General features: G+C 33.5%; 1 protein-coding gene across 1 annotated transcript in view; it reads left to right on the forward strand.

Moving 5' to 3' along the window:
* Positions 1 to 22,712, forward strand: part of PCLO (piccolo presynaptic cytomatrix protein) — a 354,063-nt gene that overhangs the window by 310,097 nt on the left and 21,254 nt on the right. The window contains 3 exon segments of the mRNA XM_017883949.1: positions 18,262 to 18,370; positions 18,876 to 18,943; positions 20,007 to 20,221. Of these exon segments, the coding sequence (XP_017739438.1) occupies positions 18,262 to 18,370; positions 18,876 to 18,943; positions 20,007 to 20,221 (392 nt within the window).

The raw sequence follows: 22,712 nt of genomic DNA on the forward strand, positions 1-22,712 counted from the left end.
TTTTTTTTGAGACGGCATCTTGCTCTGTCACCCAGGCTGGAGTGCAAAAGGTGTGATCTCGGCTCACCGCAACCTCTGGCTCCCTGGTTCAAGTGATTCTCCTGCCTCAGCCTCCTGAGTAGCTGGGATTACAGTCACCCGCTACCATGCCCAGCTAATTTTTGTATTTTTAGTGCATGTGGGGTTTCACCATGTAGGCCAGGCTGGTCTCGAACTCCTGATCTCAGGTGATCCACCCACCTTGGCCTCCCAAAGTGCTGGGATTCCAGGTGTGAGCCACCAAGACCAGCATTTGTGTGGTTCTACAGGTGGCAGTTCAATATTTTTTTATTTCTATCATTTGTAATTTGCATCTCAGTAGGATAAAAGGCAGCCAAGAGCCAGTTTTAATATTTATGAAGGAAAATCATTCTCTAATACTTATTTAAGAAAATTATGTCTGTGTCAATATCACTTTATTTATGAGAACAAAAGTGAAAAAAATCTCTCAATCTCATAGAGTGCTTAGACAGTTTGCATTCATAAACTGTGGAAAAAATGAATTTAAGTACTATATTGATTCCAAGAACTGATTCTCAGCAGTCCTATTTTTTCATCATGACAATATTTTCTGAAAATTGTATTTCATGTAAGAATTAATAGTCAATTGCAATTTTGAATTCCTGTCTTATTTTTGTTAAATTTTAACCATTCTCTGGGCTTCCAGTCTGTCTCTGATTTTATCCATTCATTCATTCAGCAAATTGTCATTCACTAATGCCACAATAGAGGCAATTACATAAATGAATAAATTAAAATATAATGTTTTGAGGATGACAATAGAAGTATGTACAAGAAACAGAGAAAACACAAAAGAAACTGACACTAACCTGCTGAAGTTGGAGGAGAAATGCATACATCCTCTCCAAATGGCAAGAGGTTATTAAAATAATGATCTAATTATTGTAAACCTTTCCTTTTATGTCTTAATATTAGCAAATTAATTAAGTCCAAATACAATGTTAGCCGTAAGCCTTCCACAACGTATTCTAGCTATACAAACTCATCTTTATCCATTCTCACCTCCAATCTACACACCTACCAGCCCCACTCTGATCCCAGAGCCATGATGTTATTTGCCTTCTGTGGGCATTTGTTTATGATGTCCCTACTCCATAGTAGGAGTAATCATGTCAGAAGTTATAACTAATTGATATAAGTGGCCCAGAATTTAGTACCCTCTTTGGCACATACTGACTAAATATTTGTGGACTTGATGTGATGTTTTATTATAATTCAATACATTTATTTATATTGATTATGTACTCACATCTAAGATATTAGCTATAAAATTGCCAGAAGTTTATAATTAGATATTCCATATAACTTAAACATTAAAAAAGCCTTTATAATACCACAATTACTTAACTTAGATGAGGAATGAGGAGACTTGGCTTTTCAAAACTGCCACTAAATGTGGCTTCTAAAACTGTGGGGTTTTTTATTGTGAAAATGGGGATTTACTTACCCTATCTATTTTATTGGATTACTGTGAAGATAAAATGAGAAAAAAAAAATAGGCAAAATAACTTTTTTGTGTGAGTCCTGTATTGGTGCTCCTTATTAATACCAGACGTATTACCACAAGTGAAATGGGTTAAATTTTACTCCTTTTAACTGAAATAACCACCAATCAAATGGTATACATATGAAAACCCTCTGTTATTCATATAAAACTATATTGACAATACTTTTACAGTTGTAATCCTGTTTACAATTAGAGAAATAATTTCTCTACATGAATATTAGAAAGCTGGAGGGAATGTAGTTAAGTTGTATTCTATTCAATTGGCAGAAATTGCTGTTGAACTGTTTTTTTCTTAGCCAATTCTTATTTTTCAATGGAAAATCAATTATTGCAGGATGTTGTATATACTCTAATATTGATTGATAGCATTTGGAATTGAATTCTATTTATTAAAGAAATTGATAACTTTTCAAATAGAAGTCAATGATCAAATGACATTTGTTATTTATTAAACATCTACCAAGTCAAAGTGAATTATTTCCTAATTCTTCATTGTGATACAAAGAACAGAATATTTGCACTTTTTATGAAATAACTTGACACATAATTTTATTTCTTTGAAGATTCTCTCAGGATGATAAAATGGTTACTGATATTTTTATTGTTTGAACTGACTTCTCTATGTTATTTACATCTTTGACACTTCCGATTATGAAAGAAATTATGCATCCACTTTACCCTTTTAATTTTGATTATATCATTCATAATAATCGTTTAGCATAATTGGCTCCAATATAAGCAAAGTATAACTTTTAATTTTAATTCTTTGGATAAATAGTAAATATATATTTATGAGGCACATGAGATGTTTTCATGCAGGCATGCAAAGAGAAACAAGCACATCATGGAGAATAAGGTATCCATGCTCTCAAGCATTTATCTTTTGAGTTACAAACAATACATTTATATTCATTAGGTTATTTTTAAATGTACAATTAAGTTATTATTGACTATAGTCACACTGTTTGTGCCATTGAATAGTAGGTCTTATTTATTCTATTTTTTGTACCCTTTAACCATCCTCACCTTCCTTCCCTCCAACCACCTACTACCATTACCAACTTCTAGTAACCATCCTTCTACTCTCTATATCCATGAGTTCAATACTTTTGATTTTTAGATCCCACAAATAAGTGAGAACATGCAATGTTTGTCTTTTGTGCCTGGCTTATTTCACGTAACATGATGATCTCCAGTTCCATCGTGTTGTTACAAATTACTGGATCTTGTTATTTTTTATGGCTGAATAGTACTCCATTGTGTATATGTACCAACTTTTCTTTATTCATTCATCTGTTGATGGACAGTTAGGTTGCTTCCAATTTTTTTTTTTTTTTTTTTTTGAGACGGAGTCTTGCTCTGGTTGCTTCCAATTCTTAGCTGTTGTAAACAGTGTAGAAGTAAACATAGGAGTACAAATATCTCCTCAATAAACTGATTTCCTTTATTCTGGATATATACCCAGCAGTAGGATTGCTGGTTAATATGATAAATCAGTTTTTAGTTTTGTGAGGAACCTCCAAACTGTTCTCCATATTGATTGTAGCAATTTACATTCCCACCAACAGTGGACAAGGGTTCTCTTTTCTCCACATCTTCATCAGCATTTGTTATTGTCTGTCTGTTGGACGTAAGCCATTTTAACTGGGGTGAAATTATATTTCATTGTAGTTTGATTTTCATTTCTCTAATGATCAATGGTGTTAAGCACTTCTTAATATATCTGTTTCAAACAACCAATTTTTTGTTTTGTTGAGCTTTTGTATTTGTATCATTTTGATTTCATTTATTTCTGCTCTGTTCTTTATTATTTGTTTTCTTCTACTAATTTGGGGTTTGGTTTGCTCTTGCTTTTCCAGTTCTTTAAGATGCATCATTAGATTTTTCATTTCAACTTTTTTCTCTTTTGGTGTAGACATAGCTATAAACTTCCCGCTCAGTAATGTTTTTGCATAGGTTTTAGTATGTGTTTCTGTTATCATTTGTTTCAAGAAATTTTTACAATTTCTAAATTTCTTTATTGATCCACTGGTCATTCAGGAGCATATTGTTTAATTTCTATGTATTTGAATACTTTCCAAAATTCCTCTTGTTATTTCTAGATTTTTCCATTGTAGTAGAAGAAAATACTTGGTGATTTCCATTATTTGCCTGTTTTAAAACTTGTTTTGTGACCTAACATGTGGTCTATCCTTGAGTATGATCCATGTGCTGAGGAAAAGAATGTGTATTCCACAGCTCTTGGATGAAATGTTCTGTAAATATCTATTGGATCCATTTGGTCTATAGTGTAGATTAAGTCTCATGTTTCTTTGTCTGATTTTCAGCTGAAAATGGGGTTTTGAAGTCTCCAGCTATTATTGTAATGGAGCCTACCTCTCTCTTTAGCTCTAATATTTCCTTCACGTATCTGGGTGATCCAGTGTGGGGGTGCATATATATTTAAAATTGTTACATTCTCTTGCTGAATTGACCTCTTTATCATTATATAGTGACCTTCTTTGTCTCCTCTTATAACTTTTGTCTTGAAATCTACTTTTTCTAAGTATAGTGACTCCATGTATTTGAATAGTTTCCAAAATTCCTCCTGTTATTAATTTCTGGGTTTCCATTTTTGGTTTCCATTGGCATGAAATATCTATATCCATCCCTTTATTTTCAGTCTATGTGTGTCTTTACAGGTTAAGTGTATTTCTTGTAGGCAACAGAACAATGGGTCTTGTTTATTCACCCATTCAGCCACTCTATATCTTTTGATTGAAGTGTTTAGTCCATTTACATTCAATGTTATTACTGATAAGTTAGAACCTACTCCTGCCATTTTGTTGTTTATTTTCTGATCTACTCTTCCTTCTTTCTTTCCTTCCTGTTTTCCTCTAGTGGATTTTTCTCTAGTGATATAATTTAGTTTCTTGCTTTTTATTTTTTGCATATATATTGTATGCTTTTTGGTTTGAGGTTACCTTGAGGCTAGCAAATACCATCTTATAACCCATTATTTTAATCTGATAACAACTTAACACTATTTGCAGAAAAAAACAAGCAAAAGAAAACTAATAAAACTCTATGCCTTAATTTCATCCCCCCACTTTTTAGCTTTTGGTTGTTTCTATTTATATCTTATTATGCTATATATTGAAAAGTTGTTATGGTTATTATGTTTGATTGGTTCATCATTTAATCTTCTACCTAGAATAAGAGTAGTTTGCATACTACGGTTACAGTGTTACAATAATATGTGTTTTTCTGTGTACATACTATTACCAATGAATTTTGGACCATCAGGTGATTATTTATTGTTCATTACTGTCCTTTTCTTTCTGATTGAAGTGTACCCCATTTAGCATTTCTTGTAGGACAGCTCTGGTATTGAAATCTCTCAGCTTTTTTTTTTATCTGGGTAAGTATTTATTTCTCCATGTTTTAAGAATATTTTTACCAGATATACTATTCTAAGGTAAAAGATATTTTTTCTTCAGCACTTTAAATAAGTCATATCACTCTCTCCTGGCCCGTAAGGTTTCCACTGAAAAGTCTGCTACCAGATATTTTGGAGCTCTATTGTCTGTTTTTTTTTTTTTCTTTTGCTGCTTTACCCTTGACCTTTGGGAGTTTGATTATTAAATGCCTTTAGGTAGTCGTTATTGGGTTAAATCTGCTTGGCACTCTATAAACTTCTTGTTCTTGGATGTTGATATATTTCTGTAGGTTTGGGACATTCTCTGTCATTATCCCTTTGAATAAACTTTCTATTCCAATCTCTTCCTCTATTTTCTCTTTAAGGTGAATAACTCTTAGATTTGCCCTTTTGAGACATTTCCTAGATCCTGTAGGTGTGCTTTATTTTTACAATTCTCTCTTTTATGTCTTCTTGGTGTATGTTAAAATAGCCTGTATTCAACCTCACTAATCCTGTCTTTTGCTTGATCGTTCTTCTGTTAAAGACCTCTGATGCATTATTCAGCTGTGTCTATTGCATTTTTCAGCTCCAGAATTTCTGCTTGATTCCTTTTAGTTATTTCATACTCTGTTAAACTTATCTGATAGAATTCTGAATTCCTTCTCTGTGTTCTTGAGTTTCTTTGCATTTCCTCAACAGAAATATTTTGAATTCTTTGTCTAAAAGGTCACATATCTCTGTTTATCCAGGATTGTTTCTTGGTGCTTATTTAGTTCATTAGGTGAGGCCATGTTTTCCTGTCTGGGCATTGAAGAGTTAGGTATTTATTGTAGTGTTTACTCTCTGGGCTTATTTGTAACTGTCCTTTTGGGAAGGCTTTCCAGATATTTCAAATGACTTGATGTTATGATCTAAGCTGTGTATGCTTTAGGGGCACCGTAAGCCCAGTAATGCTCTGGTTCTGGCAGACTTGTGAAGGTACAACCTTGATGGTCTAGCACAAGATCTGGGAGAATTCTCTGGATTACCAGGCAGAGACTCTTGTTCTCTTCCCTTACTTTCTCCCAAACATAAAGTTTCTCTCTCTCTGTTCTGAGCCACATAAAGCTGGGAATTGAGTGACACAAACACCCCTGTGGCCAACATCACTATGACTACACTGGGTCAGATCTAAAGCCAGCACAGCCCTGGATCTTGCCCAAGGCCTACTATAACCACTTCCTGTCTACTGCCTATGTTCACTAACAGCCCTGGAACTCTACAATTATCAGGTGGCAAAGCCAGCCAGGCCTGCGTCTTTCCCTTCAGGGTGGCGAGGTCCACCAGGCCCCAGGTGGGTCCAGAAGTGCCATCCAGGAGCCAGGGACCAGAGTCAAAAATCTTAGAAGTCTACCTGGTGTTCTATTGTATTGCAGCTGAGCTGGCCCTCAAACAAGACGCAGTCCTTCCCACTCTTCCCTGCCTTTTCCAAAGGCAGAGGAGCCAAGCCTCACCCTGTAGACAGCATATCTCTTGTGGTTCCACATGAATTTCAAGATTTTTTCTATTTCTATGAAATATTACATTGAAATTTTGGTAGGGGTTGCATTCAATCTGCAGATCACTTTGGTTAGCATGGACATTTTAATGATATTGGGTCTTCTGATCCATAGGCACATAATATTTTTTCTTTTATTTGTGTCTTTTTTAGTTTCTTTCATCAGTATTATCATTTTCAGTGCATAGATTTTTCACCTTCTTGGTTAAATTTATTCGCAAATAGTTTCTTTTGTAGCTATCATATATGATATTTTAAAATCTCTTTTCAGATAGTTTGTCAGTGTTTAGAAGTTCATAGTGTAGGCTGAGTATAGTATAGGCTGATTTTTGTATGTTGATTTTATATCCTGTAACTTTACTGAATTTGTTTATTAATTATAACAGTATTTTGGTGGAGACTTGACTGTTTTCCATATATAAGATCATGTCATCTGCAAATAGACAATTTTACTTTTTCTTCTCCAGTATAGATGTATTTTATTTCTTTTTCTTTCCCAGTGCTCTGGGTAGGACTTCCAGTACTATGTTGATGGAATTAATGAGAATGGATACACACGTCTTAGAAAAAAACTTTCAACTTTCCATCATTGAGTATGATATTAGTTGCAGATTTGTCATACATGGACTTTAATATTTTGAGGTATATTCCTTGTATACACAATTTGTTGAGAGTTTTTTTTTTTTTATCATGAGAGGATGTTGAATTTTGTCAAATGCTTCTACATTTATTGAGATGATCATATGCTTTTTGTTCTTCATTTTTTTTTAATGTGTAGCACGTGCATTGATTTATGTATGTTGAAATCTTGTTGCATCCCAGTGATAAATCCCACTTGATTATGGTGTATGATCATTTTAATATGTTGTTGAATTCAGTATGTTAGTATTTTATTGAGGAGTTTTGCATCTGTGTTCATCGGGGATATTGGTCTGTAATTTTCCTTTGCAGCATCCTTGTCTGGCCTTGGTGTCAGGGTAATACTGGCCTTACACAATGAGTTTTGAAATGTTTCTTCCTCTTCAATTAAAATATTAATCTTTAATTAACATTTTTATACATAGCAATTGACCATGTTGTATTATTTCTTGTGAAGCATACTTTTAATATTTGGGTTGTGATAAAACCTATCTCCTCCTTTATCAAAAGAAACATTTTATTTTCTTATACTATAGGATGAATACGTTTGAATTTTCCTTTTACTCTTAAATTTTGATTGAGAGATTTCTTTCTTATAACTTCTTTTTTCAGAAACATGATTTCCATTTTGTCTCATTTTACACATGATTTAAAGTTATACCTTAGTAATCTAAGCAAACTTCTGGGTATTTTATCTGTCAAATGATGTTATAAAATGAAATTTATATTGTCCCTATATCTATGTCCAGTGGAGATGACGGTGGCAATGATGATGATTTTGCCACTAGTTCAAACAGCATTTATATTTGTTAGGAAACACTTTCCTAGTATAAATTGATGATATTTTATGTTAAAATCTATCATCTGAGTAGTAAGATACATTTAACTAACAGTTAAAAAGGAACAGTACAGAATATATGAATATCATAAAGATTATCAACATAACTAAGGTTAAATTATTAATAATTCAGTCAGGATACTTAAAGCAGAGGAGGCAACAGTTAAGGCAAGCATTTCTCATTCCTAAATGCATCAACTACCCTAGCTTCCTAAGTCCATTCAATTAATTATTAATTTCTATGCAATCCATATAGTATTGGTTTAGTTTATTATTGTTAACTGGTTATGGTATTCATAAGATTTGATAGTATTTTAGTCAGTTTTCTGCTACTATGACAGAATAGCAGAAACTGAATAATTTATAAAGAAAAGAAATTTATTTCTCAAATTTCTTCAGGCTGGTAAGTCTGAGATGACAGCACTGGCATCTTAAGAGGACCTTCTTGCTGTATCATGAAATAGTGAAAGGCATGCTCTTTCAAGTAAGCATACAACAGAGAGAGAGAGTAAGGAAATCAGGTTGAACTCATCCTTTGTATCTGGAACCCACTTTTGGGATAATTAACCCACTCCTCAAATAATGGCATTAATCCATCCATTAGGGCTTGTCCTTATTATCTCTTAAATGTCCTACCTACCTCCCAATACCATAACATTGGCAATTAAATTGCAACATGAGTTTTTGAGGAGGCATTCAAACCACAGCAGACCAGTATTAATCTGTTAATATCATTTTATTAGAGTTAGTAAAAAGCATCCATTCTGGGCATTCTAACAAATAAATTGTGATATTAAACTAAGAAGAAGTTATAAACTTATAAACTGCAATCTACCTCAAGTGAGATAATGACATTACATATCTGTTATTGGATAACTCCACATGTAATATTATTTTCTAGGGGTCGATCAAATTATACTAATATACTCATATCCCTTATTCTGCCTCATTCAACTGCTTTCTGATTCAGTCTGTTTCAAATAACACATAGAATGAGAAATACAATGAACTGTAGCTATAAAGTGGCTTTTGGCATCTATACCAATCCTTCAAGGAAATACTGGACTACATTGTTTTAGTGGTCGTAGTGATTAGAAATCGAATCCTATCATGATAATCTTCTAACAGGTTAGTCCACAAATCATGGCTAATTATATTCCCTTATTCATGCTAAGTATGTTTAAAAAGCATATATTTGCAACAGTCATATTCAAGTGCAAGAAATATTACTTTTTCTGTAAATCAAATGTAATCAATTCCAATCTTTCTTTCATCTGTTGGTAGGAAATTGAGTTGCATTCATCATTTGGTCCTTCCTGCCCCAAGTGCCTTGAGGAACTTCCAAGTGAGGGTATTACACATTCTAGAACACTGGAGTTTGGGCCTCTGTACATCAGTCCACACCACTAAGAGTGCAGTATCAAAGCCTGCACACTTCCCTGATAATGAGTGGCTCCCTTAATTGTGCCCAAGTTTTCACAAGAGTAGTTTTGCCTTCATTGAGAGTCACAGAATCTAATGCACAACTTTCTAAAGGTACTTCTTGGCAATTTTTATTTAAAAAAATATGCTAGACATCTTCCGTAGACAATATAAGTAAGCAGGATGCCAGTCCCTACTTCTTTTGGAACCTCCAACCACCATTTCCTCCCTAGCACTGACTCTGCACCTCCTATTCTTTTCATACTTCTTACATTATTTTCCTTCCCGGTAAGGTTCAGCATAATTTTGCATCAATCTACCTTGAGAAATACGACACTGTCTTCTCTTCTGGGAGTGGGATGGGGAAAAGAGATAAGAGACCCAATCAAATTTTAGTCATTTCTGTCTGTTTACTCGCCATAAGTGATATATCCCACAGCAACTTTCTCTTCATTCAATAATGTCTTCAGTTTTTGCATGTCCAAGTCTCCAAATAATATCAGCATGTAGGCAATTAATACAATTTCCAAATTATCATGTTGTGTTGTAATTTAAATGGCATTACAAATAATATATGTTATTTTTGCTAAGTTTCACTTATTTGAACATAGTTTGCCTTCGGGTGGGCTAGCATGTAGGTTTAGTTGGCATAAGTTTAATGAGTTTTTCTATTTACTGATATATGTATTGGCCTGGGAGATGGTTGGGGTTCATATTTCTGTACTACCATTCTGTGGGATATTAGATAAGTCACGTCACCTCTTAGGTGTCACTTTTTAACTATATAGTATAACAGATTAAAACTAGAGTACTTATAAGGACCTTGCTTACCATATAACATTAGCCTAAAAAATGGTTGTGACTTGTGCTTTTGTAACACATTTGATTCATGAAATCCTTTTGAACAATATTTTTGTTGTTAACCATTAATACTGTAATGTAAGTAAGAATTTGTTTATTTTACAATTATACGTTTTTTGTGATTGGAGCTAAATCTATTTTAGATAGGTGAGTAAAAAAGTCATTGACTCCAAATACTTTCAACATACTCAGACCTAGAAAAGAAACACCAGTCAGCTCAGACCATTCAACTGTAGTCTTTGGTATTTCTTAATTTTTTTTATTCAAAATGTGATGAAAAGTTTTAAAAATATGTAAATTTATTTCATTTAGGAGTTTATACATACAAGCCACACTTTGCTCATTTTAATTGCTTGTTCTTCACAAAATTTGAGTGTGAAAGAAGGTACATGGAATGTAAATTGTCCAAGATCACATCCCAAATCAATGACAGTTTCAAATATAGAATTTACCTTCTCTAATTCTGAGCAATTTAAAAAGATATCCATGCTGTATAACATTTATCTAAAGAATTATTGTCAACAGTCCTGCCTAAAGATGGAAACAGAGTAGATTATCATAGCATATAAGTTTACATAGCAATCTGTTTCATTCATTTTATATTCAATATAAAAATACAGTGACTTTAAAGCAAAAGAGTAAGGTGATACTGCAAATCTCCTATAAATGTATATTTAATACTACTAAAATTTGGAAGAATATTCATTTATAAAATTTGTGTTAAAATTTTAATGAGTTTAAAATTATAGTATCTTTATATTATGAAGAAATAGGATTATGACTTATCACTTATTTTAAGTGTATAATGGAATAAAATTTTGGTATTTTGGTTTTAAATCAACTTTGGCTTTATTGGCATTAACGATAAATATTTGTCTGCTTGGCATGTAGATTTAAACCAAATTTAGATTCAGGCTGCAGATTGGATGTCCCATGCTGAGTTAACCAATCCAAATGTTACAGATCTAACAATGTAACAATGCCAAGAGAAAAGGAACTAGGTAAGGGGGATACCATTAGAGTCCTAGGGAGCCAAGACCAAGCCAAAGAACCTGGATAACTGCCACTGAGAGGGCCATGAGAGGAGATGTGGGAAGTGCAAAAAAGAAAAATTAGATGACATGATTTCTATGCTTGGGGAAGTTTTACTATATATGTCGAGAACAGCTATAGATAAGGAAAATAATTAAGAACAAAATGGAAATTTTGGGATCCTAAAGTATTTTTTAAATTTCTTATATAAACCTTCAGCTCAAAAAATGCATATTCACAAGCTGTAAACAAGCAGTTGTTTTGTGTTTCCCATTCTGTCGTATTGTACTCTCCATCATAGGATGGAAATAAAACTAAAGCAGTCATCTAGCAAGTACAATCCCCTTGAGGGAGTCAAGGATGGAGGATTAACCAACTTGCTCAAGGGCACCACAACTAGTAAATAAGCAAACTACATGTGAACACAATTTGATTAGGGTGAAAAGAAAGTGTCAACAGTCAACTACCAACAGCAAGGTGGCTCATAAACCTTCTGATAAAGAAAATATTTGTCTATATAAAAATAGTGTGTATTCTGTTTATTGAGAGAGAGGGAAATTTTAACTTTTAATGCTAAATATTACACAGAGCTCTATTTGAAAGCCTTATTCCCATAATTATTGGGTAAAAAAAAAATTATAGTTTTTAAACCAATTAAGATTTCATTTTCAATAAACTGAAATTCAGAGTACCTTCCTTACAGTACATCTCAAGAAACAGTGTCCTAGTTAATAGCAATTGTTCTTATGCCCTTATTCAGGTTCTGATGTTATTTTAAACTCACAACCCATGTACATCAGGGAAACAAGGTGTGTCTAAGAGTACCTATTGAATAGGACCTGGAGAATGGTGAGGGGGCTAGAAGGCAGATTGAGCCTGCTTTGATGAAAGTAGGCCAATTTTTATATATTTTGCATATTGAGGCTCTATTTTAAGTTTTGTTTGAACCATGAGTAAAAAAATAATAATAATAGCAATAATAATAACGAAAAATGGCAATATTATTATGAGATTAGCTCTTCAACACAATACTTTTCAACTTCAACATTTTATAAATGGGTAAAGAGATTGTACATGTATACACCATGAAATTCTGTTCATCCAAACAAAGGAATGAGATCTCATCATCTGCAGCAACATGGCTGGAATTGGAGGTCATTATGTTAGATGAAATAAGCCAGTCATAGAAAGTAAAATATTGTATGTTCTCACTCCATATGGAGGAGCTAAAAATGTTGATCTCATACAGATGGAGAATAAAATGATGGTTGCCAAAGGCTGGGAAGGATTTGAAGTGAGGCATGAAGAGGTTGGTTAATGGGTACAAAAATTTAGTTGGAGAGAATAAGATCCAATTTTCAATAGCACAGTACAGTGAATATACTTAACAATAGTGTTAGTCAAGGTTCTCTAGAGAGAGAACTAATAGGATATATGTATATATGAAAAGGAGTTTATTAAGGAGAACTGACTCACACGATCACAACATAAAGTCGCATGATAGGCCGTCTGCAAGTTGAGGAGCAAAGAAACCAGTAGTGCATCAGCCTGAGTCCCAAAACCTCAAAAGTAGGAAGCCAACAATGTTCAAAGGCCCAAGAGTCCCTGCAAACCACTGATGTACATCCAAGAGTCCAAAAGCTGAAGAACTTGGAGTCTGATGTTCTAGGGCAGGAAGCATCCAGCACAGGAGAAAGATGAAGGCCGGAAGACTCAGCAAGTCTTCTCTTTTCAACTTCTTCTGCCTGCTTTATTCTAGCCACACTGGCAGCTGGTTAGCTGGTGCCCACCCAGACTGAGGGTGGGTCAGCCTCTCCCAGCTCATTGACTAAAATGTTAATCTGATTTGTCAACACCCTCACAGACACACCCAGGAGCAATACTTTGCATCCTTCAATCCAATCAAGTTGACACTCAGTATTAACCATCACAAATAGTTTATTGTATATTTCAAAATAAATGTACTCAGGAAAATATACCTTAGTTTTGAATCTCTTGTTATGACTGTGTCTCCTTATTCTGTAAATAAGCAGGATACTATTCAAATACTAATTTTTTCCTTTATCAAAGATTTCCCCCCTTACTTTCTTTTTACTAATTCTTTTCTTTCATCCTTCTTTCCTTTCTTCCATCCTTCTTACCTTTCTCACTTTTACATAAATATATAAATAGATCAAAATTGCAAAATATGAAAATATATAAACTTTAAAATAAAATCCACTTATCTATGTCTTTCTCATACTTTAACACTGCCTAACATTAAAATGAATAAGCGATTAGTATAATTGATTTGGACAGTTGTATTGAGACCCACTTGCAGGATGTGTTTGCTATTGACTCAGCCAGAGGAGATGGCCAAGTTCAGCTGATCTTTTGCTGCTGCTGCTAGTGCTTTATAGAAGACTCCTGAGAGAGGTTGTTCAAATTTGGAAAATTAACCTATAGTCATGATTAATAATCTTAGTATGGAAAAGATAGCAAACAAATTTCAAACAGTTTATACTACATATTTTAAATTAGATTTGGGCTTTTATTTTCTCAAGGTCTACTCCTGTGTTTTTTCATTTATTTATTCATTTATTAACATATTCATTTTCCTTTATCTTATTTTATTTTCCCATTCTTCTCTTCTCTCCCTTCTGTGAACAACTATTATAATTTATGAGATGCTTGGCATTTATTCATAAAATATGTAATGATTTATTTTACGTGCATATTATTTAAATCAACATAAATACCATTAATCTATAGGTCAGATCCTGTTTCTCACTTGTTTTTAACTTGGCAAAGACTTTAGGATGGATCCACCTTCTGGTGTTAACACCTGGTATGGTCTGTTTCTTCCAGCCTCTGCCAAGTATTTTCATCATGAGCATTCACAGTACTCTCAATGCCTATTTCGCTTGATACCTCCACCTCCTCACAAATATATACCCACAAAGAGAATTTTTAGGTGATAGAGTGTGTATATGCTTAATTTAACTACATTCTGCCAGATTGCCCTCCAGGACAGTTGCACTCATGTGCATTCTCATTAAAATAATTACATGTTTATAAATTGTAAATAAGAGGTTGTTTTATTTTATCTACTTATAGTCATAGTATTCTCACATTATAGAGAGAGAATAAACCAGAACAACCATCTACCAAGAATATCTCCTTGATGAAGTCAAGGTCACCAATCCCACATCCCAGTCAACACATGGCATTTTATGGTTTTCAAACGTGTCCCAATATGATGACAGTTAGGTAATATATTATGACTTCAATTTGAACTTTCTAATGACTAATGAATCTAGGGTTTTTTTCATATACTTGCAGAAGTTTTGGAACTTCCTCCTGTGTGAATGATCTTGATTTTACTAATTGCTTAGATGTTTCCAATTGTTTTCTAGTAGACTATCATTTTTATTAATTTTTATAGCATCATAAAATGTTAGACAAACAAAGGTGATGAATTGCGTAGTGCCTGCCACATATGAAGTGTTAGAAAGATACATGTGGAATGAATAAAATGAACAAACGTCATGAACTTTTGTGTGGTATATGTTTGGGTGTAGAGTAACCTGTAGGAGTTTTAACTACCTGAATAATTTTAGTCAATAAGATGTTTTTGATGTAATGGTAAATATTAAATATAGATCAAGAAATAACATAACATGAAATTTTGTATTATAAAGAGAGGAATAACTTTTGCCCATTTAAGGAGCATAGAGTATTAAGTAATCCTAGAGGTTATGAAAACACATATTTGAGAATATTTTATGCTAATATTTTTAAAGTTCTAGAATTACCTAATTATTGTCTTTTTCGGTGTTTAGTAGCCTATTAAGCGAGAGACTTTGCAAAAAATCCTGTCATCACTGCTACACATTCAGCAAAAATCCAGACTGTCTTAATTTCCTATTAAAAGCTATTAAAGGCCAGGCATGGTGGCTCAAACCTGTAATCCCAGCACTTTGGGAGGCTGAGGCCAGTGGATCACTTGAGGTCAGGATTTCAAGACCAGGCTAGCCAACGTGGTGAAACCCTGTCTCTACTAAAAATGCAAAAACTAGCTGGGAGTGGTGGTGGGTGCCTGTAATCCCAGCTACTCAGGAGGCTAAGACAGGAGAATCACTTGAACCTGGTAGGCAGAGGTTGCAGTGAGCCGAGATCATACCACTGCACTCTAGCCTGGGTGACAGAGCGAGACCTTGCCTCAAAAAATAAATGATAATAATAATAATAAGCTATTAAAATAGGTACTTTCAAGGAATTTAATTGAAGTCTCATCTGTGCACTTTCATACCTGAAATTTGTAATAATTTAAATGTAAAGAAAATACAAATGTTTACTCATAATACTAAATAATAAATATAATTCACATGGGTACTATTTTCCAGAAAATCTTTCTAAAAGGCAGTGTAAAAAGCTGTCTTGAGATAGAAAATGCTTACATTCAAACCTATTAAATGATAAAATGCGATATTGAACATCCACAGAGCATAATAATTTTCAACACATTTTGCACGCATTTTAAATAGTTTATATAATTTTACAATTAACAAATATTTTCATATATATGTGAAATGCCATATTTAATTTTCACACCTACTAGGACCTCTTTTGAGATAAACAAGGAGGGATTTGTTACACCTGTATATCATTCATTATTTTAATATGGCTCATAGAATTTGTAGGAAGATAGACAATAGAAAAGGGAAATATTACTAAATGACTGTGTTCAGTGGTCATCTTCCCTATGGTGTCTCACTGTAGGCAATGAGCCAGGATAAAAATAATTGTCCCAATCTTTTGAACTGCAGCACTGAAACAACTAGGGTGGGAAACTGAGGTGGGGCAAAAGGAATTTCCGTTGGTGTATTGTGGTATGGAGCAGATCATGTAGTTTACGGTGTCAGGTATATATCCAGGCAAGACCCTAGTTATCTGTATAATTTTTTCAGAAATTTTATTAACGATAGTAGTTTTTTAGAAGCATTTTTAAAAATTTTACGGGATAATTATGTTTTGTAAATTTGCCCTTTTATTTTGGCATGTGAAGAATGAACAGGTAAATTCAACAGAAAAAGCATGAAAATAAGTGACTATTCCTTTTCATAGTATGCTCCTGCAGAAATGTGACAATGCAATTTCTGAATTATAGTAACTTTGAATTCAAAATCATCTGTTTATTAATGTACTCTTCTTCCTTATTTTTTTAAAAAAGTGCTTTATTTTCCTCTTTCAGTGTGCTGTATTTTTCTTTAGTGGTGTTGTCACTGTCTTTTACATAATTTTCTCATTTTATATGTACAACAGCCTGGGATTGTTGAAATAAACCTAAGGCCCATCTGAAGATAAAGTTTCCTTGGAGTAAGTTATAGAAAAGTCATTCTTGTTTGTGTTATTGTAAGCCTTTTTATGGACTTCTTTTACCATTTGACTATAGTTTAAAAGCTTTTCCCTTTCTTACTTGCAACTGATAATACGCTTTCTAACATATATCATAATCATTAAAACATTTAAAGATACAATCATGCCATGTTTAGAATTTCCCATTGGAGCCAATGATGATCAATAGGTAATTTCACACAGGCATCTGTGAAGCTCGTTTTAAACCTAATGGTTCAGACCAGGCATGGTGGCTCATGCCTATAATCCCAGCACTTTGGGAGGCTGAGGCGGGTGGATCATTTGAGATTAGGAGTTTGAGACCAGCCTGGCCAATGTGGTGAAACCCTGTCTCTACTAAAAATACAAAAATTAGCCAGGCGTGGTGGCACACACCTGTAATCCCAGCTACTTGAGAGGCTGAGACAGGAGAATCCCTTGAGCCTGGAAAGCAGAGCTTGTGGTGAGCAGACATCGCAACACTGCACTCCAATCTGGGCAACAGAGTGAGACCTGTCTAAAAAAAAAAAAAAAAACTAATGGTTCAACAACATAATTGTGGTATTTAGACATTTTTCTCAAATAAAGCTGGTAGAGTTCACAAATACTTGAGCACTACCTTGGATGGGTTCATCTACTATATATACCCAGTTCACATAGCTGCATGTCAGAACAATGTGAATCATGCCACGCATGGACCCCTCAATGATTTTGACAGCTCACATAAAATGGACCAAAGGAGCTAGATGTAAAATATGGAAATATTAATTATGTTATACTTTTATTTTTTCTATGAAATTATCTTTTTAGATAGAGAGGAAAAATGAAATGCCCTGACCAGGTCAGGCCAGGCCAGCTACATAATTTATAAAACCCAATGCAAAATTAAAATGTGGGTTCTTTGTTCAAATGTTATTAAGAATTTCAAGATGACAACTATAGAGCATTAAACCAAGCATAGGCCTTTCTGAGTACAGGGCCTTGTACTGGTGCACAGGTCACATACCCATGCAGCTGCCCTTCCTATAACATTCCTAGTATTCCTCAATTCAGGGATGTCTGGCATGTAGTGAAGACAAAGACACGAAGTGGCATTCTATTTCGTCTGGACAAAATAGAAGCTACAACAGTTTCTGAAATGGAGAAATCCAAATGACTTTTTTCTACTACTCCCATTTCATGATAAAATACCAAATACATTCTTCTAGTAGCTTGTTCCCCACAGGAAAATTATATTGGGGATTCTAATTGTTTGGTTTGTTTCCTATACAAAATTGGTCCAAGCATTATACATTCAATAATGTTTTTTATGGCAGTGTGAACAGAATGCATGCGTTTGATAATACTAAACAGATTTTCAAAAGCAAAATTTTGCATGTTGTATTAAATATATTTTACGTGTTCAGGTAAGTTAATGAGATCAAACTACGTCATGGTTTTGGTATTAATGTTGCAGAGAACTTGGAACTGATGTTCTCTGAAATGGTGTGCTGAGTTGACTTCTAAATGCAAATCAATGTCTTCGATGCCTTATGTACCCAGACTAGAGATAGCACACATTTGATTTTATATTCAATTTGTCTTTTTAGGGATGCAAGTATTGGAATGGAATGGAATTCCCTTGACTTCTAAAACATATGAAGAAGTTCAGAGTATCATTAGTCAGCAAAGTGGGGAAGCAGAAATATGTGTAAGACTGTGAGTTTTTCCCCATCTTTCTGTTTCCATTTTTTGGCTATCCATGACTCTTTTAATTTAAAATTGTTAAGGTGGAACCTTTGCCAGTTAGCAAGATTTTCTGTAATTATAAAATAAAGTGAATCAAAGCCTAAAGCATAGAAAGAATTCAGCTAACTTAGTTTCTGATTGTGTCAACAGCCTCTTCCCTTTCATGCTTTTATGGAAACATGCTTCATTTAAATGAAAGCCTGAACCCATTTAGAATTCATGGATATGTATTTACAAATGAACTTACATTTAATTCATAAAGATTTCACCTTAAATAATCATTTTTATCAGCTCTGACTTTTAACAGCATTGCAACTATATATTCGGTTAGGAGGGTAAGCATGCTTTGGAGTTGCTTTATATCATTAACCACTTCTCATTTACCTACTGAAAAAAATTAAGGGTAGTTGGAAAAAACTGCTGTTTGTCTCAGATTTCCTCAATATCTTTCTTAATGTTTTGTTTTAATTTTTAGGGACCTCAATATGCTATCAGATTCTGAAAATCCCCAGCATCTGGAACTTCATGAGCCACCAAAAGCTGGTAGGTAAAAGAAATTTAGTTTCAACTGTAAATAAAGAGATAGATATAGAAGTAGTTGGAGAGGCAGATGTAATTGTAGATGAAGATATAGACATAAACACAGATATAGACAGAGATAAAGTTATGAATAGATTGTTAAATATATTTATATAATTATAAACAAAATCTAGGGCATTGTAGCTACAGTTTTAGCATTCTGGGGAAATACGTATTTGCATGTTAGTCCCCTTAAACAAGTTCACATAAAATCCTTGCTGCATGAATTCACAGTTTTAATTCTTTAAATATGAATTCATCCTTTGAAAGTAACGCTTGGAGCCATTTCTTTTGGGTTTACATAATTTTAGAGCATACTTGATTCTTTTAGAATAACTGGATTTTAAAAAAATCTTATTTCTGAACCTTTTCATTGCCTTTTATAGTAAACAAAAATCAACATGTAATTTCATAAGTACACGATGAGATAGATTTAACTCTTTCTTGGATAACAAATATAATCTACAAATTTGTTAGATCTATTGTAAGATTAAAATATCACTTTTCCTATGTTAAATAAATTTTGTTGAGCACTTTCTACTCTTACAGCCACAATTCTAGTAGTCTGGGTTATTGCACTAAGCAGAATAGACCAAGTGCTATACGAATTTTAATACATTTGTAAATATAAATAAACCCATTAAAACTTTCCCCTTAGAAAGTTTTCTCCTTAGAGAAAGAATGATGTAAAATTTAGGAAAGGAAAAGCAGCTAATCATACAAATTAACTTCCAATGGATAAAATAGGATATTGCATCATTCAGACAATTCTCTATGTAAAATATTAAAAACGTTTTTCTGAAGATGCAACAGGAACCTCACTATTCCTCTGTAATTCAGCATTATGTCACTCTTCTCAGAGCCTTGTAGACTTCCTTAGAAACTGATACATAAAAGTGCAATTAAGTTAATTTCATTTTTAAAGTTTAGCTTATTTTATAGGTAATGTTTTACATTTGTCACCTAGAACTCACATAGTTCCATGATATTATGGAGAAGTATGTAAATCTATTTCATTTTGTTGTAGTGGATAAGGCGAAATCCCCAGGGGTTGATCCAAAGCAGCTGGCAGCAGAACTCCAGAAGGTTTCACTACAGCAGTCACCGCTGGTTCTGTCATCGGTTGTTGAAAAAGGATCTCATGTTCATTCAGGTCCTACATCAGCAGGATCCAGTTCTGTTCCCAGCCCTGGGCAACCAGGGTCCCCCTCAGTGAGCAAAAAGAAGCACAGCAGCAGCAAGGTGAGGAGTGTTTGATGTGACCTCTGACCCACTTGTTTTCTAGCTCTTTATTCAGACCAGAGATAGAAAATAAAATATCATTTTCTAAAGTATTTTTCTTATGATTTCTCATTTCCAGATGATCTGTCAAAACAAGAAACATTTTTTCTCTTCTGAGTACAAAACTCATCAAGATGTACCAGGATGATGTATTTCTACATCTTTTAAATATTTCAGTAGTTATTATGAGGAACTTGAAAAATGTCTCTGATACTTTATATTTTCTGGCTCTCTTTGTTGTTGCATGTATCTGAGCTTTGTATATAGAATATTAGCTTTGCATCTTTTAGGAAACAAAAGGTACATATTACATTAGATTTTATAATTAAGTAAAAAGGACACAGCGATAAAGAAAATTTAAGACAATAACAAACAAGGAAAACCCGTAACATATTATCACCACTTTGAACTTTATCCTCAATTCCATATTAAGAATTTTTTATTGATGCAAATCTTCATTCGAAACAAATGCTTCCAATGCTATTGTTTCAAAGTGCCAGGGAATTAAAAAAAAAATAAAATTATTTTTTAACCTTATAAAAGCAGAGGAAATATAGACAATTTATGATTTCCCTCATAGATTTGATTCTTAAGAAAAATTATCCCTGTAGTTGATAAATACATGGGGAAAAAAGTGTCCTTTTGTTTAAACATGAATAAAGGTTTGTCTTTATGTAGTGAAATATATGGGAAGGACAGGCTATATATGCTTAGGTCAAGTGACCAGACATAAAAAATAAAGTTTGTTTTTTAACTATAAAAATACAGCAGATGTCACCAAAAAGAGAATCCTTTTATTCAGAAGCAAACAACAAAAGTAGGTTGACCTTAATCATTGTATCATAAAATGATTTGTTTGAAACTAAATATAGAAAAGCTTCATAAACAAAGTAATTTCAAGCGCAGTTAGACTAAATTTTGAAATAAATTTTAACACAACTACATTTTACCACAAGCAATTATGTGCTAATTTTGAATAATTACCTTATAGAGGCTCTATTTTGATAATCATTTGAAAATAATTAATAAACTAGCCAACTAAAATACCAACATAATTAATACTAAATTCTGTTTTGTAGATGTTTCTATGTTATAAAATATAATTTGAACATATTTGAAAACAACTTCTTTTAAATTAAGCAATTAACCATTTCATACAATGTTGCTTATATTTTAAATTTTAAATTATTTTTAATTAACAAATAAAACTCATATATGTTGATACTGTACAGCATGAGGTTTTAAAATATGTATACATTGTAGCCGGGCATGCTGACTCATGCCTGTAATCCCAGCATTTTGGGAGGCCAAGGCAGGCAGAGCACTTGAGACCAGGAGTTCCACACCACCCTAACCAACACAGTGAAACCCCATCTCTACCAAAAAATACAAAAATTAGCCAGGTGTGGTGGCACGTGCCTGTAGTCCCAGCTACTCAGGAGGCTGAGGTGGGAGAATCACTTGAACATGGGACACGGAGTTGCAGTGAGCAGAGATCACACCACTGCACTCTAGCTCAGGGGACAGAGTGAGACTGTCTGGAAAGAAAAAAAAAAAAACAAAAACATGAATACGTTGTGGAATGGCTACATTAAGCTAATTAACATGGATTACCTCACTTATTTTTTGTGGTCCAAACACTTTAAATCTACTCTTCATTCCTCTGCATTATTTGGCTTAAAATCTTTTTTTAAAAAAATCTACTCTCTTCACAATTTTCAACAATATAATACATTTACTATTAACTGTAGTCACCATGTTGTATAACAGAGCTTTTAACTTCCCCCTAAGAGAAGTTTGTACCCTTTGACCATCATTCCAATCCTTCCTTTCTCTTAGCCCCTGGTAACTACCATTCTTCTCTATGCTTCTATAAGTTCAATTTTGTTAGATTCCACATATGAGTGAGATAATGAGTGGCATTTATCTCTCTGTGCATGAATTAGTCCACTTAACATAATGTCCTTCAGGTTTGTCCATCTTGTTACAAATGACAGGACTTCCTTGTTTTTTAAGGCTAAATAGTATTCTGTTGTGTATATGTAACACATTTTCTTTACCTCATCATCTATTGATAGACACTTAGGTTGGTATTATATCTTGGCTATTGTGAATAATGCTGCAATGAACCTGAGATTGCTGGTATCTCTGACATACTGATCTCATTTCCTTTGGATATATGCTCAGCAGTAAGACTGCTGGATCATATGGTAGCTTGATTTTTAATTTTTTTGAGGAACCTCCATACTGTTTTCCATTATGGATATATCAATTTACAATCCCAACAACAGTGTGCAAGCGTTCCCTTTCTCCACATTCTCACCATCACTCACTATCATTTTTCTTTTGGATAACAGTCACTTTGACTGGGGTGAGTTAATATCTCATTATAGTTTTAATTTGTATTTCTCTGATGATTAATGTTGTTGATTTTTTATATACCTCTTAGTCA

This window comes from Rhinopithecus bieti, unplaced genomic scaffold (assembly GCF_001698545.2).
Source record: "Rhinopithecus bieti isolate Rb0 unplaced genomic scaffold, ASM169854v2 scaffold_1101, whole genome shotgun sequence".
Taxonomy (NCBI): domain Eukaryota; kingdom Metazoa; phylum Chordata; class Mammalia; order Primates; family Cercopithecidae; genus Rhinopithecus; species Rhinopithecus bieti.